The 18,442-nt window shown below is 41.2% G+C and overlaps 2 protein-coding genes and 1 long non-coding RNA gene across 4 annotated transcripts in view; 2 read left to right on the top strand and 1 right to left on the bottom strand.

Annotated features, from left to right (window-relative positions):
* Nucleotides 1–2,730, top strand: part of LOC107304774 (ATPase ARSA1-like) — a 3,233-nt gene extending 503 nt beyond the window's left edge. Inside the window, exons 2-5 of one of the 2 annotated variants that reach the window (XM_040526686.1) lie at nucleotides 9–49; nucleotides 1,230–1,276; nucleotides 1,905–2,300; nucleotides 2,390–2,730. In XM_040526686.1, coding sequence (XP_040382620.1) covers nucleotides 9–49; nucleotides 1,230–1,276; nucleotides 1,905–1,912 — 96 coding nt within the window. In that variant the 3' untranslated portion in view covers nucleotides 1,913–2,300; nucleotides 2,390–2,730. The remainder of the gene's footprint in view (nucleotides 1–8; nucleotides 50–1,229; nucleotides 1,277–1,904; nucleotides 2,301–2,389) is intronic. The other variant, XM_040526685.1, reaches the window with a different exon arrangement.
* Nucleotides 2,731–2,933: 203 nt separating this feature from the next.
* LOC102705096 (RNA-binding protein 42-like) lies at nucleotides 2,934–18,334 on the top strand. The gene is made up of 6 exons (XM_006659657.3): nucleotides 2,934–3,422; nucleotides 3,604–3,701; nucleotides 16,775–16,871; nucleotides 16,959–17,044; nucleotides 17,128–17,183; nucleotides 17,971–18,334. The coding sequence occupies exons 1-5, from the start codon at nucleotides 3,035–3,037 to the stop codon at nucleotides 17,179–17,181; spliced, it is 723 nt and encodes a 240-aa protein (XP_006659720.1). The 5' UTR covers nucleotides 2,934–3,034; the 3' UTR covers nucleotides 17,182–17,183; nucleotides 17,971–18,334.
* LOC107304859 lies at nucleotides 3,697–4,461 on the bottom strand. Its single transcript, XR_001550936.2, has 3 exons — nucleotides 4,385–4,461; nucleotides 4,051–4,105; nucleotides 3,697–3,940 (listed from the first exon to the last, which is right to left on the bottom strand). It is a non-coding gene; the product is annotated as an uncharacterized LOC107304859 (long non-coding RNA).
* Nucleotides 18,335–18,442: the final 108 nt, after the last annotated feature.

Here is an 18,442-nt window from a genome sequence, read left to right as displayed (position 1 = left end):
TCGTGCAGGTGGGGGGGGGGGGCCTGAGGCACCACTGTTTGCGCTTGAGGTGAGCAGTATTAGTATCTGAACAATCTTAGAGGGCATGCATTTGTTATAAGAAGCTTTGAGCTATGCAACATATAATCATTTGAATTGTAATAAGCTGAAAGCCTCCAACCGTGCAAGTTTAGGATATATTTGGAACCAGAATGATTTAATGTGAACTGGCCTTACTCTAGAATGATATGGATACTGCTTTATCTTTTGATTTCTCTGTTCTAATGAATAATTATATTTTGCCCTCACCAACTCCTATTATATTTTGTTGTCTTTGTTCTAATGAATATATATTGCCCTATACTACCCTGCATTTCTTATATCCAATTCCCTTCATTGTGATGAATTATTTTTAGAGTGCTTTAGTGCGTACGTGGTTTAAAAATTATTCTGGTATTGATTTGTATTTTGTCAAATGATGACATTTTGCTGAATTTGACTGTTATGTTGCACTGATATGTGAGGTTTATGGCAATTGCTTTCAACAACCTAGACTTTAGGCAATTAATTCTTCATGGCAACGATGGTGTGCTAACTGATGCCAATGGTAAATCTGAAAGCAATGGACGGCTGAATGATACTGCAATTCATCATTAAAAAAAAAGTGGAATTCATCGTTCTTAATTTAAATGCAAAACAAATGATATACATAGATTTTCCTCGAAAGTTACTATCATAATATTACAAACTTATTTTATTTTATAAATTTATTCCAACAAAAAATTAGTTGTTGGAATTTTAGAAGTGGAATTGACATTTGCATCTTGCCGTTGCTTAGGAATGGTATGCAAGACTACAATTGTGGTGATATTGTAGAGCATGGCACACATTGCTTTCTTAAATGACTTTGTGGAATGGCCTGAGAACATTATTTTGAGTTATTTCTATATCCTAACATGTAAACAATTTCATAATACAGTGGTTTTATCCTTCTTTAAACACCTTCAAACTTTGAAAAATACCATATTTATTCCATAGACATTTCTTATTTCAGCTTGCATAATATTTATATATTGGAGGGGTTTATTGTTGTGATTTCTAACCAAGTTATTGGATACTCAATATCTTAGGTCCTAGATTATCTCCTACTGAACAATCTTTCCAGTTATTTAATGTATCCTTCATCATTTGTTCCATTTTTAACCATGGGCTGATTGCTCTCAGTCCCTAATTGATGAGTATGCTTCCAGGTTTGGACTATTAAAGACAAAGGTGGAGTGCAAGCCTGACTTGAAGGGTAACACTTATCCTCAATAAGATGTTTTGTTCTGCTCATAGTTGTAAACACATTTTTATAAGCAGAAATAACATGTTTGCGGAACATCTTTTCTTCTTTGGACTGAAAGACATTAGTTTTCTTAACGTTATAGTTTTCGACGAAGTACTGACGAAGTGCGTGGTCTGGTGGTTTAAAACTATTTTTGTCTAACTCCATGATAGACAATTAATGCTCTATATGCACCTTATGTCCATCATTTTTAACGATAAAAGCAATCCTTTTTCATATTGCAAGCACTCCAAATGTTCTCTGAAATAGTGATTGGTGGAACAGCTAAACTCATGCTGATGATTCATATTCATACACCTATCTCTAAATTCATCTTCAGTTCCTCTCCTTAATTAACCTTCACATATACAATAACTCTCACACTTAGCACGAATTTGCACGATACACTTAGCAGATGGTTACTACTTCTACAAAGCAGATGCACTTTGCACGAGACTATGTTGCTGATGTTAATTTGCATGAGGCACTTAGCAGATGGCTTATTTTATGTGTCTTGAAGTTGCAGTGTGTATGAATGTCCATTGCCATGGCCACCTATTTATAGCTCTTTCAGCTGGTTTCTATTTCTACAAAGCAGATAGCTAGCACATGCAGGACTTGAGGCTGATTTCTGCTAGCTCTAGCACATCTCTCTCTTCTCCTCCTTTGAGCGCCAACAAGCACAGCAGGAATATGTTCTTCTGATGATTGGCGTCTCGCCTTTTGGCGTTGCTGGTTTCAGAGCTACGAATCTAATCTCACTATACTTTTATGTATCGTCATTTAGCGCATACTGCATTCGATTTTAAATAGATGTTGTTAACTGTGATAACCTCTTTATTCCTTTTCCTGTTAATGATTGGTTACTACTTACTAATCCAGTGGCGTATACCTGATGGCCTGCCAATCTCAGTGCTGAAAATGCATACAGGGGTTGTAACTGCCATTGCATTTAGTCCAAGAGCTGGTGAAAAATTGCGAGTTCTTCTGTGAGGTATTTTTTTGTGATCTGGTGAAAAATACCCATGCTTTGGGAACTATCTGTTATTTACAGTCACAATTGATAAGCAATCAAATGTTCAGTATGCATGCTACAAGTCCAAGCTGAATCCTTGCGTGGGATGGAAGTAGATGTCTTTCGCTGTGAAGTGGAGGCAGTCCTTTTGGCTAGGATACTTGCTAGAAGTTGATGCAAATCTTGTGCTAGCATACTTGCTAGATGAGCACGATTCACTGTATTATTTGTTGCAGTAGGACTTCGTTCGAATATCTATTTCAACTTATCTGTCTGTCGCCGTTATGTATCTGTTCGTCATGAAACTTCTATGTGTGTATACAATAGAGTTGTGACGGAATTATTGAGGATGCGCTTATTATGATTTAATTTATTTTGTATCATTATGGAGTAGTTGGTGTGAATTATTTTCCCGTTGCAACGTACGGACACTTAACTAGTAATAACTTAATGGTTCCCTAGGTCCAAAAACAATCAATTCTTAAATTTTTGTTGCAAAACACGGGTCAAGCAAATTTCACGGATCACGGCCCATAAATAGCAGGCCCATCCGATGAGAAGTGGACAAGGCCCACCCATGTCTCTCTCTCTCCCTCTTGTCTTCTCCCTCACCATCAGAAAAGAATTCCCCACCGGAATCCCCCAATTTGATTCGATTGGATAGTTGCGGAAGGCGGCGGAACCCTAGCCTAGGGAGACGAAGAAGCAAGGTGATGTCGTCGTCGGCGCCCAGGGATCTTAGGAACCCTAATCCTCCCCCTCCTCCCGGATCCTCGTCGGCTCCCTCGGGGGCCAATTACTTCCCTCTCCCCTTCCATCTGCAGCAGCAGCCTCCGCCGCCGGCGATGGCGAGCACCTACCAGTACCAGCAGTACCAGCAGCTGCAGCAGGCGCACCAGCTCTTCCAACGCGATGCGCAGACCATCACCCCCGAGGCGCTCGAGAGCGTCAAGGCCGCCCTCGCCACCAGTGACGTCCTCGACCCCGCCAATGCCAGAGCCACCGCCAGCTCCTCCGACTCTACCGCCAAGAAGAAGGCCATTCCCCGCCGCGCCGCTGGCCAATCCTGGGAGGATCCCACCCTCACCGACTGGCCCGACAGTAAGCTACTCCCCTCCAGGAAATAATTATACTTCGCTTTTGATTGATTCTATTATCCTGTCATGCCACCAATGTGCTTCCCTTTGCCAATTAAATATAAATAATTATACCTTAGCTTGCTAGCTCCATCCCATTGTTTTGTGGTTTTGCCGCAATCTCATCTTCCTCGTCAAATTTACAGATGACTATCGGTTGTTTTGTGGAGATCTGGGTAATGAAGTTAATGACGATGTCCTCTCAAAAGCTTTTTCACGGTTTCCCTCCTTCAACATGGCAAGGGTATTTACCACCTCTATTCAATTATGCCCTTTCCAACATAACTCTGTTCTTTGGTCTCCAACCTTAATTTTCCAACATAACTGACATAACTCTATTCTTCAGTCTCCAACCTCAATGATATATTTACTTGAGGTAGGTGTTGGAGAGTAGAGGGAGAGATGTTCTGTGCAATGCTGTCTGATCGGCCGAGGCCGATTAATCGTCGATCAGCCTGATGAATCTGATGAATCGAGGCTGATCTGTACAGTAGTGCAGTACAATTACCCAACATAATAACCCTATATACTATTTAGTTTGCAGCATAAAATGCAATAGTAGAGGTATTATTTGATGGTTTGATGGTACTTACCTTTGAGCTTTGTTGTCTGAGGTGCCCATAACTCCATATTTCTTTTGACATGATGCTGAAAATAACAATGAACTGAAATTAGTGTCTGAATATAAGACTTGGAGCTAGAGGGGCCTAGAGCAAATATATAAAACATGGCAACAAGCACATATTCAAGCCAACAGCCTAGCAACCAACCCAACCAAAACTCCAAAAGCAGTAACACAAAAATAAGCAAGTTCAGTACAAACAAAACTACATAATTAGGCAATGTCATCAAATTATAAAAATACTGAAGTTCTCAGCTGAACAACACATAGTTTCCAAGTTCCAACACAAGCAGCCATCTAAGTACCTAACTAAGCAAATCATCATCCAAAAGAAAACCCCCTCCATCTCCAGTTGTTGGTCCTCCATCAAGTCCATCTCCTAGTCCTCCTCCATCTCCATTTCCAGCTTCTAAATCATCATCACTTTGTCGTTGTTCTGGTCCACCATCTATGTCATTATCATCACTGTCATCTTGTTCAGCCGTCATTATCATCACTGTCATCTTGTTCAGCAATATCTTGGACAGTAGCAATTGTCTTTCTTGGACGCTTCCTTTTCCTACCATAAGTCACAACAGCATAATCATGAGCAGCGACTACTGCCACCCTAGGCAAATCACAACCTCGTAGACTCTAAGTTGCACCAATAGCTTTATCAACATTAGCCCAATTGAGATCGTCATCAGCTGCATGGACTAGGTCACAATTGTCATCAACCCATTCATTCTCCCTTTGGAATTCTTCAAGGAGGAGCAGGTTACATCTCTTTCCTTTGGAGCCAAGCTGTCTCGTTTTTTGAAATCTATTTGACATCTTCCAGTTGCAGCTAATATACACCAACTTGTTCAACCTTTTGTGCTCTAATTGGTTCCTTTTTTTGGTATGGATTTGCACATAGAAGATAAAACAAAAGGAATCACATTGGTTAGTAATAGAGTGCAAACTTTAGTTAGTACTAGTAGTAGTTTCACTTACATGAGCAAATGCACTCCAATTGCGCTCACATCCAGAAGCTGAGCAGCAAAGACTAATAATCCTTTTTGCGAGCTCAAATGTTAGGCCACCATATGCACCCCACCAAAGAACTGAAATACAATGAACATTGTTATACAAAACATGAAAAAAGTGAAGGAATAAGGAAGTAAGGAACTATTGTTATACAAAACTTACTAGGATTCTTTTTATCTCTGTCTCTTATTGCTAATGGTTTTGAGAAGCAATCGCCTAATCATCGGCTTGCCTAATAATCTTGGTCGGTTCATCTTCATCAATTACCATCTTCCATACAACATCATTGAACATGGACCTCAATCTTGCAGCTTGTCTCTTTTTCCCTAATGGCAAAGAACTTGTCTGGATTCAAATATAGTGCTGCACCATACAACTTCTGCTCCATTTGATTGTGGCACTCTAGTACCTCGTTAAGTAACATAGGCTTGTCTTTCAAAGCATCACTTATTGAACTCCTTGCATGATCCATGGCTGCCATGATCTTCGGAGCTGCCGGTGTCTCATCTCCATCTGCTATCCTTAGAGCAACACGAAGTGGTTGGGAAGCTTTTAGACAAATTTCCATTATGCTCCAAAATGCGATTGAGAGGACAATACTCTCAATTTGTCAGCATGCACTGGTATTAGACAAGCTAACAATGTCCTTATACATACTTGCCATTCTTCACTAACAAATAGACTTCTCAGCCCTTGCTTGTGCTTATACATACTTGCCAATGTGAGAAATGAAGTGGCAAAGTGAGTCACAACTGGTCTCACAAGATTTTCACCTATCTTGTTTCTCATTTGATCTAGAACTCGCCCATGCTTGTACATAAATCTGCACACCTTTGCATAATTGATGCAACTGTTGAAAGCCTTTATCTTCCCAATGTCCTCCAGTAGCAAATCCAAGCAATATGCAGCACAAGGTGTCCAATACAAGTACGGGATCCTCTCCATAAGAATTTTTCCTGGTGCCTTGTAGTTTGATCCATTGTCCGTGACAACCTGAACCACATATTCCTTCCCAATATTGTCAATTTGCTTCAACAAATCAGCCAACTAATTGCATTAGCTATCTCACTTGAAACATACATTGATCCTATACAAAAGCTTCTTGCTGGACTATTGACAAGAAAGTTGATGAGATGGCGGTGGCTTGTGTCTGTCCACCCATCATGCATGAGTGTGCAGCCATATTCCTTCCAAGCCTCCTCATGCTTCTTCCTCATTCTGCTGTCCTACTCACAGCCCTTAAGCAACGGCTCCCTAATTTCATGATATGTAGGTGAACGGTACCCAGGACCATATTGACCTATGGACTCGAGCATAATCTCCCAACTTCTTGAGTTGATGGCATTGAATGATATTTCGTTCTCATAAAAAAAATCAGCAACATGGTCATCAACAATTTGTTTAGACTGTTTATTCTTCTTTGTGCAGTGCTCAAGAGTAGGTTGAGAGGTCTTGGAAGTATTCCTATCTATGACTTACTTCTGGTGTCTTCAAAAGCATGGAGCTAACTGACTTGGAGTACTTTTGGGTTTGTGGTTTTGGTGGAGTAGAAACTAGAAAAAAAGTGACTACAACTTTCCTCTTTGCTTGCTTTCCCTTTGTCCTAGAACTCTCCTTTCTTGATGGTTGAGGAACTTGTTCCTCTTCATCGTTTGGAACTTTTTCAGCCCCTTTTTCAGCTTCATCGACCTCTTGAAAAATCGTTATCCTTGAGGTCTTCATGTAAGCAGCCATCTCATCCTAACTAACTTAGGTGTTGTTGGGCACTTCTTTGCATAACCAAAACCCCCAGAGCATGCTGCTTGAACCTGTCGATTCCTGAAGGGACTAACTTCTTACAAAATATACATTTAATATACTCCGAGATATCTGGCCACCAACCATACTTCCATCATAGGTCCGTAGATTTGGCCTTCTTCTTGGGATCTCGAGCTTGTGCTGACTCCTCTAGATGCAGTGCAACTAATGCCTTTTCTACTGTCGAATATATGGATGAAGCATCGGTGTCTGCAAATGCAGAGGTCTCACCTACAGCCGTAGCAGCATCAGCTGAGGAAGGAGCAGATGATGAAGCTTTAGCTCCGGTGCTTGAGGATTAGACCAAAAGCCACCAAATTCATAACTGAGAATTAGACCAAAAGCCACCAAATTCAGAAGTTGAAGCAGAGCAATGTGCACTTACGACTTGTTAACGCCAGATTTTGGCAAATTGCCGTTATGAATTGAGACACAACTAAAGACTGAATCGGATAAGAGGATGAATCGGATGGAGACAGGAGATTGGACGCGACATGGATGCAGCCGATGGAGTCCGAATCGGACAGGAATTGTAGTTCGATTGGGGCTAAAGTTTGGAGATAGATTCGGTATTGGTTGTGAGTCCGTGTCGAATATTTAGGCTTTAGCTTAGAGTTTGTTTAGGACTTTTATATTTAATTAGAGTGCGAACACTACAAGTTGCTTAGTATGGATTCTTATCCGGTTAGGTTAGTTAACACCCGGGGGTATAAATATGTGTGCCCGGGGTCCTTGTAAATTATCTTCAGATCAATCTAATTCGGCGCATCGCCTCAACACCTTCGACTTGCTTGAGCTTTCGGCGCGAGGTTTGTTAGCTTCGCAATGTAAGTTCATGTTTGTCAAAACCCGTCGATCAACTAGAACAGGATTGTCTCGGTTAAGTCCGATCTCCTGCCTGGTTGATCGGCTGGCTAAGTTCTGTTATTTCTTTAATCTGTTTAGCTTGAAGTAGTAATAGTTCTCGATCAAATCCTCGCGGATCTTTCTATTTTGATCTGTTCGCACGTTTCTGGGTAGCTTGATTTTATCTTGTTTCGGTCCGATCAATCTGGGTGGCCAGGTACGCGTGGTCAGATTAGATTGGGGGGGGGGTTCGTGAGGGTTTATCGCTGGAGTTCTAGCTAGCATTATCTTAAGTAATCTGTTGATTGATTCATTAGGCTCATCGATCTTCATATTTCTATGATTATATTGTACTAGATTGCATACTGTCTCGGTTAGGTCTGATCTATGTATATTTTGTGCGATCTGCTGGTACAGATTTGTCCGATCGGATGAGTTTAATGGGTTAGTTGGTAGGTTACGCTGGTTTGCTACCCTGTACTCGCATGCTGCAATGACTAGTTGATTTTACATATGATTATATTTAGATCTGTACTGTCTCGATTGAGTTCGATCTTCTAGATCTAGTATCAGCATATGTGTAGTTAATTATTATTGTTTTGTCCTAGTAATTGGTATAGCGTTTTGATTTATACTAAATTTCACATTTAGTCTCCTATCGGCTGTTGGTTTTACGTGCGATAAGTGCTAAATCGGTCCGATTGGCTGATTAATCTTAAGAGTGTCTCGGTTGAGTCCGATCTTTTAAGATTAATTGGTTGGTTGGTCTGTTTGGTGTTTATCCTGCTTTTGACTCAGCCGATTGAGCACATTTATGCCCACCATCATGAAATTCATGTAAAGCCGATCATCTAGCTCATCGGCCAGGGTCCTGGGACGGTATCAGCTATCCGGCCGATGGCGGTTTCGGGGTTAACTGTTTTCTATGGTATATCTTATCAGTTATAGGATCAAACTGACTGGCACACCCAACATTTCTAAGAATTAGGTCCTGCACTAGAGTGGTCTAAGATTGACTTCCAGGCCTACGTGTGTGATCGTTGATTGTTATTTTTAGCGTCAACACCACTAGAGGAGGAGCTGATCTTGCTTTAGGGGGCGATACCTGAGGGAGGCAAAGGCAAGCCTAGCTACCCAACTGCCCAAGGGAGGCGGTAGAGTTAGTCGAACACTCCGCAGAGGCCAAAGACATAGGAAGAGAGGATGGGGGTGAGGCCGAGGAGGATAGGGGCAAGAAGCAGAGGCTGGTAAGGACGATGGTGGTGAGATGCAGAACAAAAGAAAACATGATGGCGGTGAAGGGGAAAGAAAACGTGACGACAATGCAGGAGAGAGAAGTGATGGCAGCTGGATGTATCAGGAACCCTACATATAATGGGCCGACTCAACTAAAGTTCTAAGGGAGAAAAGATTGTCCAGGCTGGCCCAAAACTCTAGTCACATTTTGATCGGCCTAATCGTTAGGGTTTATGATCGCTCGATTGATCGGACCTGTGAAAGAGTATATAAGGCCTAGAGCCAGGGGTGAATAGGCGATTTAAAAATTAAACCCAAAAAACGGAAGCTGAAACGTTCGGAACTTCCGGTTAGGGCTTCGGAACTTCCAGCCTTTGGAAGTTCTGTTGATCTTCGGAACTTACGACAACACCAATAGATCTAGAACGAGAAATGAGTAGATCTAGCCAACCAAAACTTATATAAGCAAACCACCTCCAAGTTTTGCACAATCAGCAACTAGAGTACGCGCGGTAATCAAAAGCAAAGCTCAAATCACAAGTTGGAGAAATATCACAAGTAGAGATAGAGACTTTACCGAAGTTCCAATCCTTGAGGGGATTGTACTCTCCGTTGAGGAGCTCAAGCTTGAGTCGGGTTCCACAACCCTTTCCTTGGGGTTGCACTCCTACACTCCCCCTTACTTGAGGTGTCTCTTCCCTTTTGGAGGTGAGACCCAACCTTCACAAACCTTTCCCGGCGCACCACAAGAACTTTTGCGGCTCTAGGAACGACGCCTAGCCGTCTAGGTATCCTCAACCACCAAGAGTAACAAGCTTGCAATGAGTTCTTGGAGTTGAATCTAGTGCTCAAGAAATTTCTCATGAAATCAACACCAAGCACTCAAACCAACTCAAAACAACCAACTCTCACACACAAAATTCAAATCACTTAGATCCGTGGAGAGAAGGAAGTGAGAAAGCAAGGCTCAAAGTAAATCTCAAGAAATGCAAGCCTAGGGCAAATGAATGAACAATGGGAGCAGCAACCCTAGCTTGGGGGTGGCAGGGGGTATTTATACCCCCCACTTAATTTCTGCTCTCTTCGGAACTTCCGAAGGTCCTTTTCGGAACTTCCGGTCAGTTCAAAATAACAGCCCCCAACACTTAGAAAATTCAAAGTCAAATGTGAAAAGTCAAGTATTCGGAAGTTTCAGTCATAACCTTCGGAACTTCCGTGAATCTCACAGAACCAAAGCTTATTTCCCCAGAACTTCCGAAGGTTCTCCTTGGAACTTCCGTGAATTTCAGAGCCGAAACTGACTTCTTCGGCACTTCCGAAGCTCATCTTCGGAACTTCCGTGGTTCTTACAGAACCTACTCTGACCTCTTCGGAACTTCCGAAGGTTGTCTACGGAACTTCCGTTCTTACAGAACCAATTCTGATCTCTTCAGAACTTCCGTAAATTCTAGCACAGGTTCAAAAAGATAGCAAAATGAGCACTTCAAAAATATTTTCGAGCACCAGATTCATTCCTGGAATTCATTTGCGCACCCTTCTTTCTAGTACGACATTTCTAGTTGACTCAAACTCAAAAATATACACACGCCAACACGAATATACCGATTTTCTTCTCTTTTCACGTGGGCGGCGCAACAACACCTTTTCTCATGAGGACTATCTATACCTTCACATTCACACACAACTTATTAGTCCTCATCATTTGATTGTCATTAATCACCAAAACAAAATTAGGGACCTAGATGCACTTTCAATCTCCCCCTTTTTGGTGATTGATGACAACCATTTGATTCACAAGAGATAATTGAATAAATTTTGACACAAGGTAAAGATCGAGCTCCCCCTAAGGATATGCATTATACGCATAGGGTAGCTCCCCGTTACACTTTGCATTTCACAATAAGCGCAAATGTGAACAAGCATAGATATAGCAATAAAAATTGCAAGCTCACAAATAATATTACATCACATCACATAGTCTTAAACGAATAGAAGGTAACAATTGTTCCACCAAATAGACGATGCAAATTAACTGTGTGATGCAAAGATGCAAAGAGTTCGGTGAATGCAATGCGATGCAGATAGTTCAAGTGTTCGAACCAACTCGACACAAAAGAAGATAGATTACTTCTCCCCCTTTGGCATCAAGACACCAAAAAGAGAGAAGAGGTGATAGAACATAGCGAGGATTCAGTTGTGAGGTGCGTGTGTCAGGATCAAACTCCTCTTCAGACTCCCACTGCCACACCTTTGGCTCACTCACTTGACCTTCAGATCCAGTGTCAGAATGCTTCAAGTTGATATGCTTCTAGATCTCCTTTCAGCCTCTGAGTGTTCTTTTTTGCATTCCTGTTTCTTTGACAAGTATGCTATGGTTGGAGGAACAAATGTTGAAGATCTTTAAAAACATGGTAGGGGAGGACTTCCTCTGACTTGAAGCTCTAGCACGACCCTGGGAAGAACTAGGAATGTCATGTTGCCGGGAACCACCAGCCTGACTAGTGCCTCCATGCTCCCCCTCATCCCTAGACTCAGAGAGGTTGATCCAGGCGAAGACCAAGCTTAGTGTGCTTGATCTCCTTGACAAAGGTAGTCTTGGTGACAATCTCAGTCAAAAGCATGATGTATGGGGAGTAGCCCAGACCCTTCCTATGATTGACAGAAGTATTGTAGATTTCATCCTAGATAAACCTTGGCACATTGAAGGGGTCTATGTTCCTCATCTTGCGAAGGATGATGCGAGAGTAGGAGTTGATGTGGCTAGCATCTCCATCCTTAGGGGCAAGAGTCTTTCTCAACACCCTGTTGAGATAGAAAAAGGTGGGCTTGAGTCCCTTCACTGTTCCTAGTGCTAGGTTGCTTCTTGGGATGTACATGCGAGACATCATCCCATCACCAAGAACATCTTCATTGTGCACCTTGTTGTAGATTTCCATATTGAATTTCTCAAAACCAAGAAGAACACAAAATCATTGTAGGTGATATTGTACCACCTTCCTCGTGTCATCCAAAACATTGTGTTCCCCTCAGGCCCTCCAAAGTACACTGTGGCATAGAACTGAGCGATGATTTCCTCACACCAATCCTGCTCAAGTTCCATGATCTCAATGAGAAACATGCGGCTGTAGATGTTGATTATCTCATTTACAACTGGAACATTCAACTGGCGCAGACTGTCCTAGTCTATCCACTGCATGGGGACAGTCTTGTGCTGCTGTGCCATGATTACTGTCTCATAGAAGTCTTGCTAGAACTTGATCCAAAATAGGGATGAAAACGGATCGGATACTGACGGAAACTAGCTCTACCATATTCGTTTTCATATTTTTTTCGGAATCGGAATCGGAATCAAAACCTCTAGATACGAAAACGGAATCGAATATTGTCGAATACAGATACGGAGCGAATACAGATACGGAGCGAATACGAAACGGAACGAATACGGTAACGAATAATCACCAAAGTATAAAAACCCCTCTGTTAACACCAGATTTTAGCAAATCGCCGCTATGGATTAATCTGTGATTAAAGACCGAATCAGATAGGAAACAGGGCAATCGGATAGAAGACCAGGTGGAATAAAACTCGGATTCAGCCGATGGAGTCTGGATCGGATAAGAAATAGAGTCCGATTGGGCTTAGAATGTTACGAATAGATTTGAGAATAATCAGAGTCTGTGTAATTTAATTAGGATTTATCTCGAAGTTTGTTTGGGATTCTGGAATTCAATTGGAGTCCGGATAATGTAAAGGTAGTTGGTATTGAATTCTTATCCGGTTAGGTTCGTTATTTCCCGGGGCTATAAATATAGGTGCTCGGGGTCCTTGTAAATTATCTACCAATCAATTAAATCAACTTTCGGCGCATCGCCGCCCTCTTTCGAGGTTTCAACTCCGGCGGAACTTGGCACCTGACGCAGGGCTATATCGTCTCGATCTCCGACGGAGGGGTAAGTCCTATGTTTCGCCGGACCACGGTAATCGTTCGGCTAAATTAGAACTGTCTTGGTTCGGTCTGATCTTCTAATCTAGTTGTGCGATTGCCAGTTATCGTATCAGTTTTAACTTAGATCACTTTCATGTTTTGAGTTGATCCGGTCGACCACTTTGGGCGATCTATATTGGTTTGATATTCGCTATTTGACATATTCAATCTAGTACTGTCTCGGTTAGGTCCGATCTAGTAGATTGTGTTTGTCAGATGGTTTAATCAGATCGATGTATTTTGTTCATTGTTTTATCGGAGTACCAGCCGATAAGTTACCTGTCATCGACTCATTGGCTTGATAGCAATCTAGATCTGTTTAGTATTTATCTTAACATTGCTAGGTTTAATCTTGAACTGTCTCGGTTGAGTCCGATCTTCTATGATTATTCTTAGCAATCTGGGCTAGGTATTTTATAGATCTTGGTTGTTTGTCCGCCGTAGCCGATGATTTTTGCCGATCTACATGCTTATCATATTTATATCAATAGAATAGTCGATTGCTCTCCTGCATTATTTCTATACCAATTGGCTTGATTTAGTTAGATCGGTAGTTATTTATGTTGCATTGGCTTATGAGGATTATATGTAAACTGGTTTTAGCCGATCACAGCATACGATTCATTGTTTATTCCAAGTAATTTGTTGGTTTATTTATTAGCCGTATCGATCTTCATGTTTCCTATAATCATATCGTGCTCGACTGCATACTGTCTTGGTTAAGTCCAATCTCTACACGTCTAGTTTGATCTGGTTATAGGGACTCGTCCGATCGACTAAGATTAATAAGTGACTTGGCGGGTTATGTTGGTCTAATATTTATTTCAAGTTTATTTCAATCAAGTTTCTAGCCTATTCAAGCTTTTTGTAGCCGATCGTTTATCCTATTGGCTAACCGTTGCAGCATCAACATCCAATCGGCTGGATATTTATTCACCTATCGGCTCGATAGCCGATCGGATTGTTTTAATGTTCATCTTGTCCGTTGCAGGATCAAATTGACTGGCACGCCCGCGTACCTTCTAAGAATTTAGGTCCTGCACTGAAGCTGTCTAAGATTGACTCCCAGGCCTTTGCGTGTGACACGTCAACGTTCACATTTTGACGTCAACACCCTCAAACCGAGCTTCTAAAATCAACGAAGAGATATAGCTCATTTATCTAAAACAATAGCTATACAATTCACTTCCAATGAAGCACATTATGAAAAACCATCCACATCAATACATAACCACATCTCGATCACATACACCTAGAAAATTGACCCACATCATCATATAGATAATCACAAGTCAACCAGACGAAAAAATTAAATAGAAGTGCCCAAGTTCATCATAACTTCATAAGTTCATGACCGCCACATACATACTATAGTCCAATGTCCACACATCAAACTTAGTTCATTACAAAAGGTAGCTCATTCACTTGCACAGCAAGGTAAAACAAGTTCACCATAGACTTAAGTTCATACATACTGCCGCCCTCTCGGCCTCTCACTCTCGGTCTCTCGCCGGTCGCCGTGGACTCGCCCTCTCGCCCTCGGTGACTGTCACGGCCGAACCCACACGTGAACTGAGCCAGGCAGCCAGCTAGCCAAGCAGGTAAGCACGCAGACACGCCAATACACTAGTACAAGCCTTGGGCTTCTAGGGTTAGCTGGTTATGGGCTATTGGGCTTTAGTGAATTTTTGGTCTATGGGCTGGCATATAAGTGCTACGGATATCTGGTAAAAAATCCAGATAGTTTCTGACCGTTTCCGCTATCCGTCGGATAAAAGCGCTACCGTATCCGAATCCGTATGCGAAAAATATCCGAATCCAAATCCGAATCAGAGAAAATCCGAAAAAAATCCGAACCGAAGCTATCCGAATTCGAAAATAGGTTCGGAACTCGGAAACTATCCGTACCACTTTCATCCCTAGTCCAGAAGCGAAATGCAGACCTTGTGGCATCTGGCCCACTCTGAGATCTAGCCCTCACAAGATTTCCACCACCTTGTTCCAATTGGTCACATTTTCCCGGTTACCAACAAGTTTGTGTACGTATAAGGGACCAACCATGTCCTCTGTATGATACCCTTGCCTTGTTGGATCAAAGCGTTTTTTGGGCACTTTAGCTGTTGCTCGCCTCTCTGGTAACTTCCACCCAGATTCACCCTCTCTGTTTGAGGGACTTGCTCATGGTCGCTGGGAGACCAGTCACTGTCAGTGGCATTCTCTGAAGAAGAAGTGGGAGTACGTACTCTCTTTGCCTTTTGCCTGCTGGTTTCCCCGGAACTTTCGAAGGTTCTCCTCGGAACTTCCGTGAATTTCACGGAGTCGAAACTGACTTCTTCGGAACTTCTGTAGTTCTTACAAAACCTACTCTGACCTCTTTGGAACTTCCGAAGGTTGTCTGCGGAACTTCCGTTGTTCTTACAAAACCAATTCTGATCTCTTCGGAACTTCCGTTAGACACCTTCGGAACTTCCGTAAATTTCAGCACAAGTTCAAAAAGATAGCAAAATGAGCACTTCAAAAATATTCCGAGCACCGGATTCATTCCTAGAATTCATTTGTGCACCCCTCTTTATAGTACGACATTTCTAGTTGACTCAAACTCAAAAATAAATACACACGCCAACACGAATATACCGATTTTCTTCTTTTCACGTGGGTGGCGCAACACTTTTTCTCATAAGGACTATCTATACCTACACATTCACACACAATTCATTAGTTCTCATTTGATTGTCATTAATCACCAAAACAATATTAGGGGCCTAGATGCACTTTCAACCTGATCGTCAAATAATTAGAAATCTGATCGGCCTGATCGTTTAGAATGACCTAATTAAGGTCAGAGGACCGATGAGCCCACGATTAATCATGATTAATCGGACGATCAAATAACATTGGTTCTGCATGCATATGACTTATTGTATTGAGCCTCAGGAGTACCAGTATATATAGGAGATACATGGGTAGAGAAAGAAGTATTACAGATGTGGAAAAAGTTCGATACAAATCAATCATATGCTAATACATCTCTAACTACCTGTTAGTACTAAAATTTGGTAAGATTTTATAGTGAATTTGGTTAAGGAAAGATCATAATCATTCAATAGAAAGCTTATATTCACTTCTTGACATATATCCACTTCTGATAGGATATTAAGAAGAAACCTGGTAACTTTGCTAAATAGATATCTGTACTCCTTTAAAAGACCCACTATAGTGGTGGTAAGTGATGAATCTGCCACTATCCACCACCATTGCCATGTAAGTCCCTTCAACAGTGAGGTAGGTAGACTTTTGCCCCTTCCCCAACCCAAAGCCACCAAACAAGGCTCCTGTGCAAGAAGAAACGAAGCTTATATATCCTTGCTGTTGTGTAATACCCACAAAGAAGCTTCTAGCCTCATGTTCGTCTTGTACACATATTTTCTGGTCTGCCTTGTCATGTATTCTAGCTCATACTCCAATCTCTTAACATGAAATATATTAATCCCTTTTCCAAACTGTTAGAAGCAACTGTGTAGCTCAATCTATATGTACCAAATGATAACAAATAGATCATCTAAAGTAAAATGGGAAAAATATTTTATTTTTTTGGGCTTTGAAGTGTACGGTGGGTTATCTTCTTTTAATTCCTATTGCAACGCAGCTAGTACGACCAAAATGTCAATTCGAATATGGGAGCATGTTTAAACCCCTCCAACTATAAGAACTAACTGCACAAAATTCTTCCTTCCTATGTTTCTTATGTTTTCTTATGTACATGATATTTATGCATTTCTCGAGGCTACATGGCCATAATTTGTATATGTACCCTTTGTTTAAGGTTGTTCGAGATAAGAGAACTGGCAAAACTAAAGGATATGGATTTGTGAGCTTTTCAAACCCTACAGACCTTGCTGCAGCAATAAAAGAAATGAATGGTCCGAACTACCCAACTTATTCAATTGCTTCCATTCATCAGGTTTTGGTTTTGTTCTGCTCCCTTATTAATTTTGACACTATTTCAGGTAAATATGTTGGGAACCGCCCTATTAAATTGCGTAAGAGCAATTGGAAAGAGAGGACTGATGTTGATGCTCTAGAGAGACAAAAGGTTTGAGTCATTTTCCTTTCTGAGTCAGCCAATTGTATCGCTCCCTTCATATGCATAACTTTGTTCATGCTTCTCTCTTTCAGAACCACATCCAGAAAAAACCTAAATTGCCCAAGAAAAGTATCCTTCACAAGTAAAGGTATATTAGCCCTGCCCTAATGAGGGCCATCTCTGTAGACCGCAAGGTTCTTTCCAACATACATGCTAGCTTTTGACTAAAAACAACTACCGTGGATCTGGAAGTACAGAGTGACAGCCGTCTTTTACATTCTATTAGCCAAATATTGGATGTATCCTCTTGGCACATCTCATCTGCTGGTTTGGGAATTGTATTCTTGTGTCTTTAGCTTTATATCATTCAACAAATATTGAGTTTTGTTATCTTGTACGTTAATCTCATGGAGAAAAAATTGAGGAATAAAAATTTATCAATAGAGAATAAACTATATGTAACCCTTCCCTATATCCTTAACTAGCAGTTTCACTTATTAGTCAGGCAGGTGATTGTGTATATTAAGGAAAGTGTACTCTATTTGCCTCTGAATTTTACAAAATCAAAGTCCTTAAGAGCAATTCATAATTCAGATGTTATTGGCTAGTTTTCTATCTAACAATCTTATATGATCATCTCAAAGTCCAGCCAGTTCGATTCCAGTTAGGACCAGGAAATCTGGTACTCATCATGATTCCATCGCTCTGATACAACTTTTCGCGCTTTTCTCTGATCGTTCGAGGCGGAGTTAAAAATTCCGGTTTGCCTATTTATATTTTCATGCTTCTGTCGTATGGTTTGACTGTTTGAGGCTGGTTGAAATTCTTGATTTAGTAGTTAATGTCTGATATATTTTGTCAACTTAAACCCTTTCAACTGTGCACAAGCTGATCCATCCGCCCCAATGGGCTGATTGATGGGTTGTACCGTGCAGGCTTTTAAAAACTACTGGCGAAACTACTGCACAAGTTGAAGGAGGATATACGTTTGACCGCAGTTCTGTTACCAGGGTGGCGCGTTGGTACTAAGCAATTTAGCTGATGTTAAACATCTGCAGAGAGTTTCCGGGTGGAAGCTGGTTTAGCCACGTAACTGAGTGTCCCAAGCATCGAGGTTTAATCATGTGTATTTAGACATGGCCTTGTCATTTTAAGAAGGTGTTGTGGTTTACTTTATAATGTGGCATTTTCGGTAGTGATGAGATTTGAGCCTTACGTGAAACAGAAGGATTTGGATGCTATGCTGTAGAAACTTGCTTTTGGCAGTATAAAAGAGGCCTGTTGCCAATTGAATTACTACTACCTTTGTCCCATAATAATTTTATTTTTTTTTCGTGTCCAATGTTTGACCATTCATCTTATTTAAAATTTTTTTGTGATTAATATTTTTGTTATTACTAGATGATA

The sequence above is a fragment of the Oryza brachyantha genome, chromosome 8 (genome assembly GCF_000231095.2).
Source record: "Oryza brachyantha chromosome 8, ObraRS2, whole genome shotgun sequence".
NCBI lineage: Eukaryota > Viridiplantae > Streptophyta > Magnoliopsida > Poales > Poaceae > Oryza > Oryza brachyantha.
This window is presented reverse-complemented; position numbering and strand designations above follow the sequence as displayed.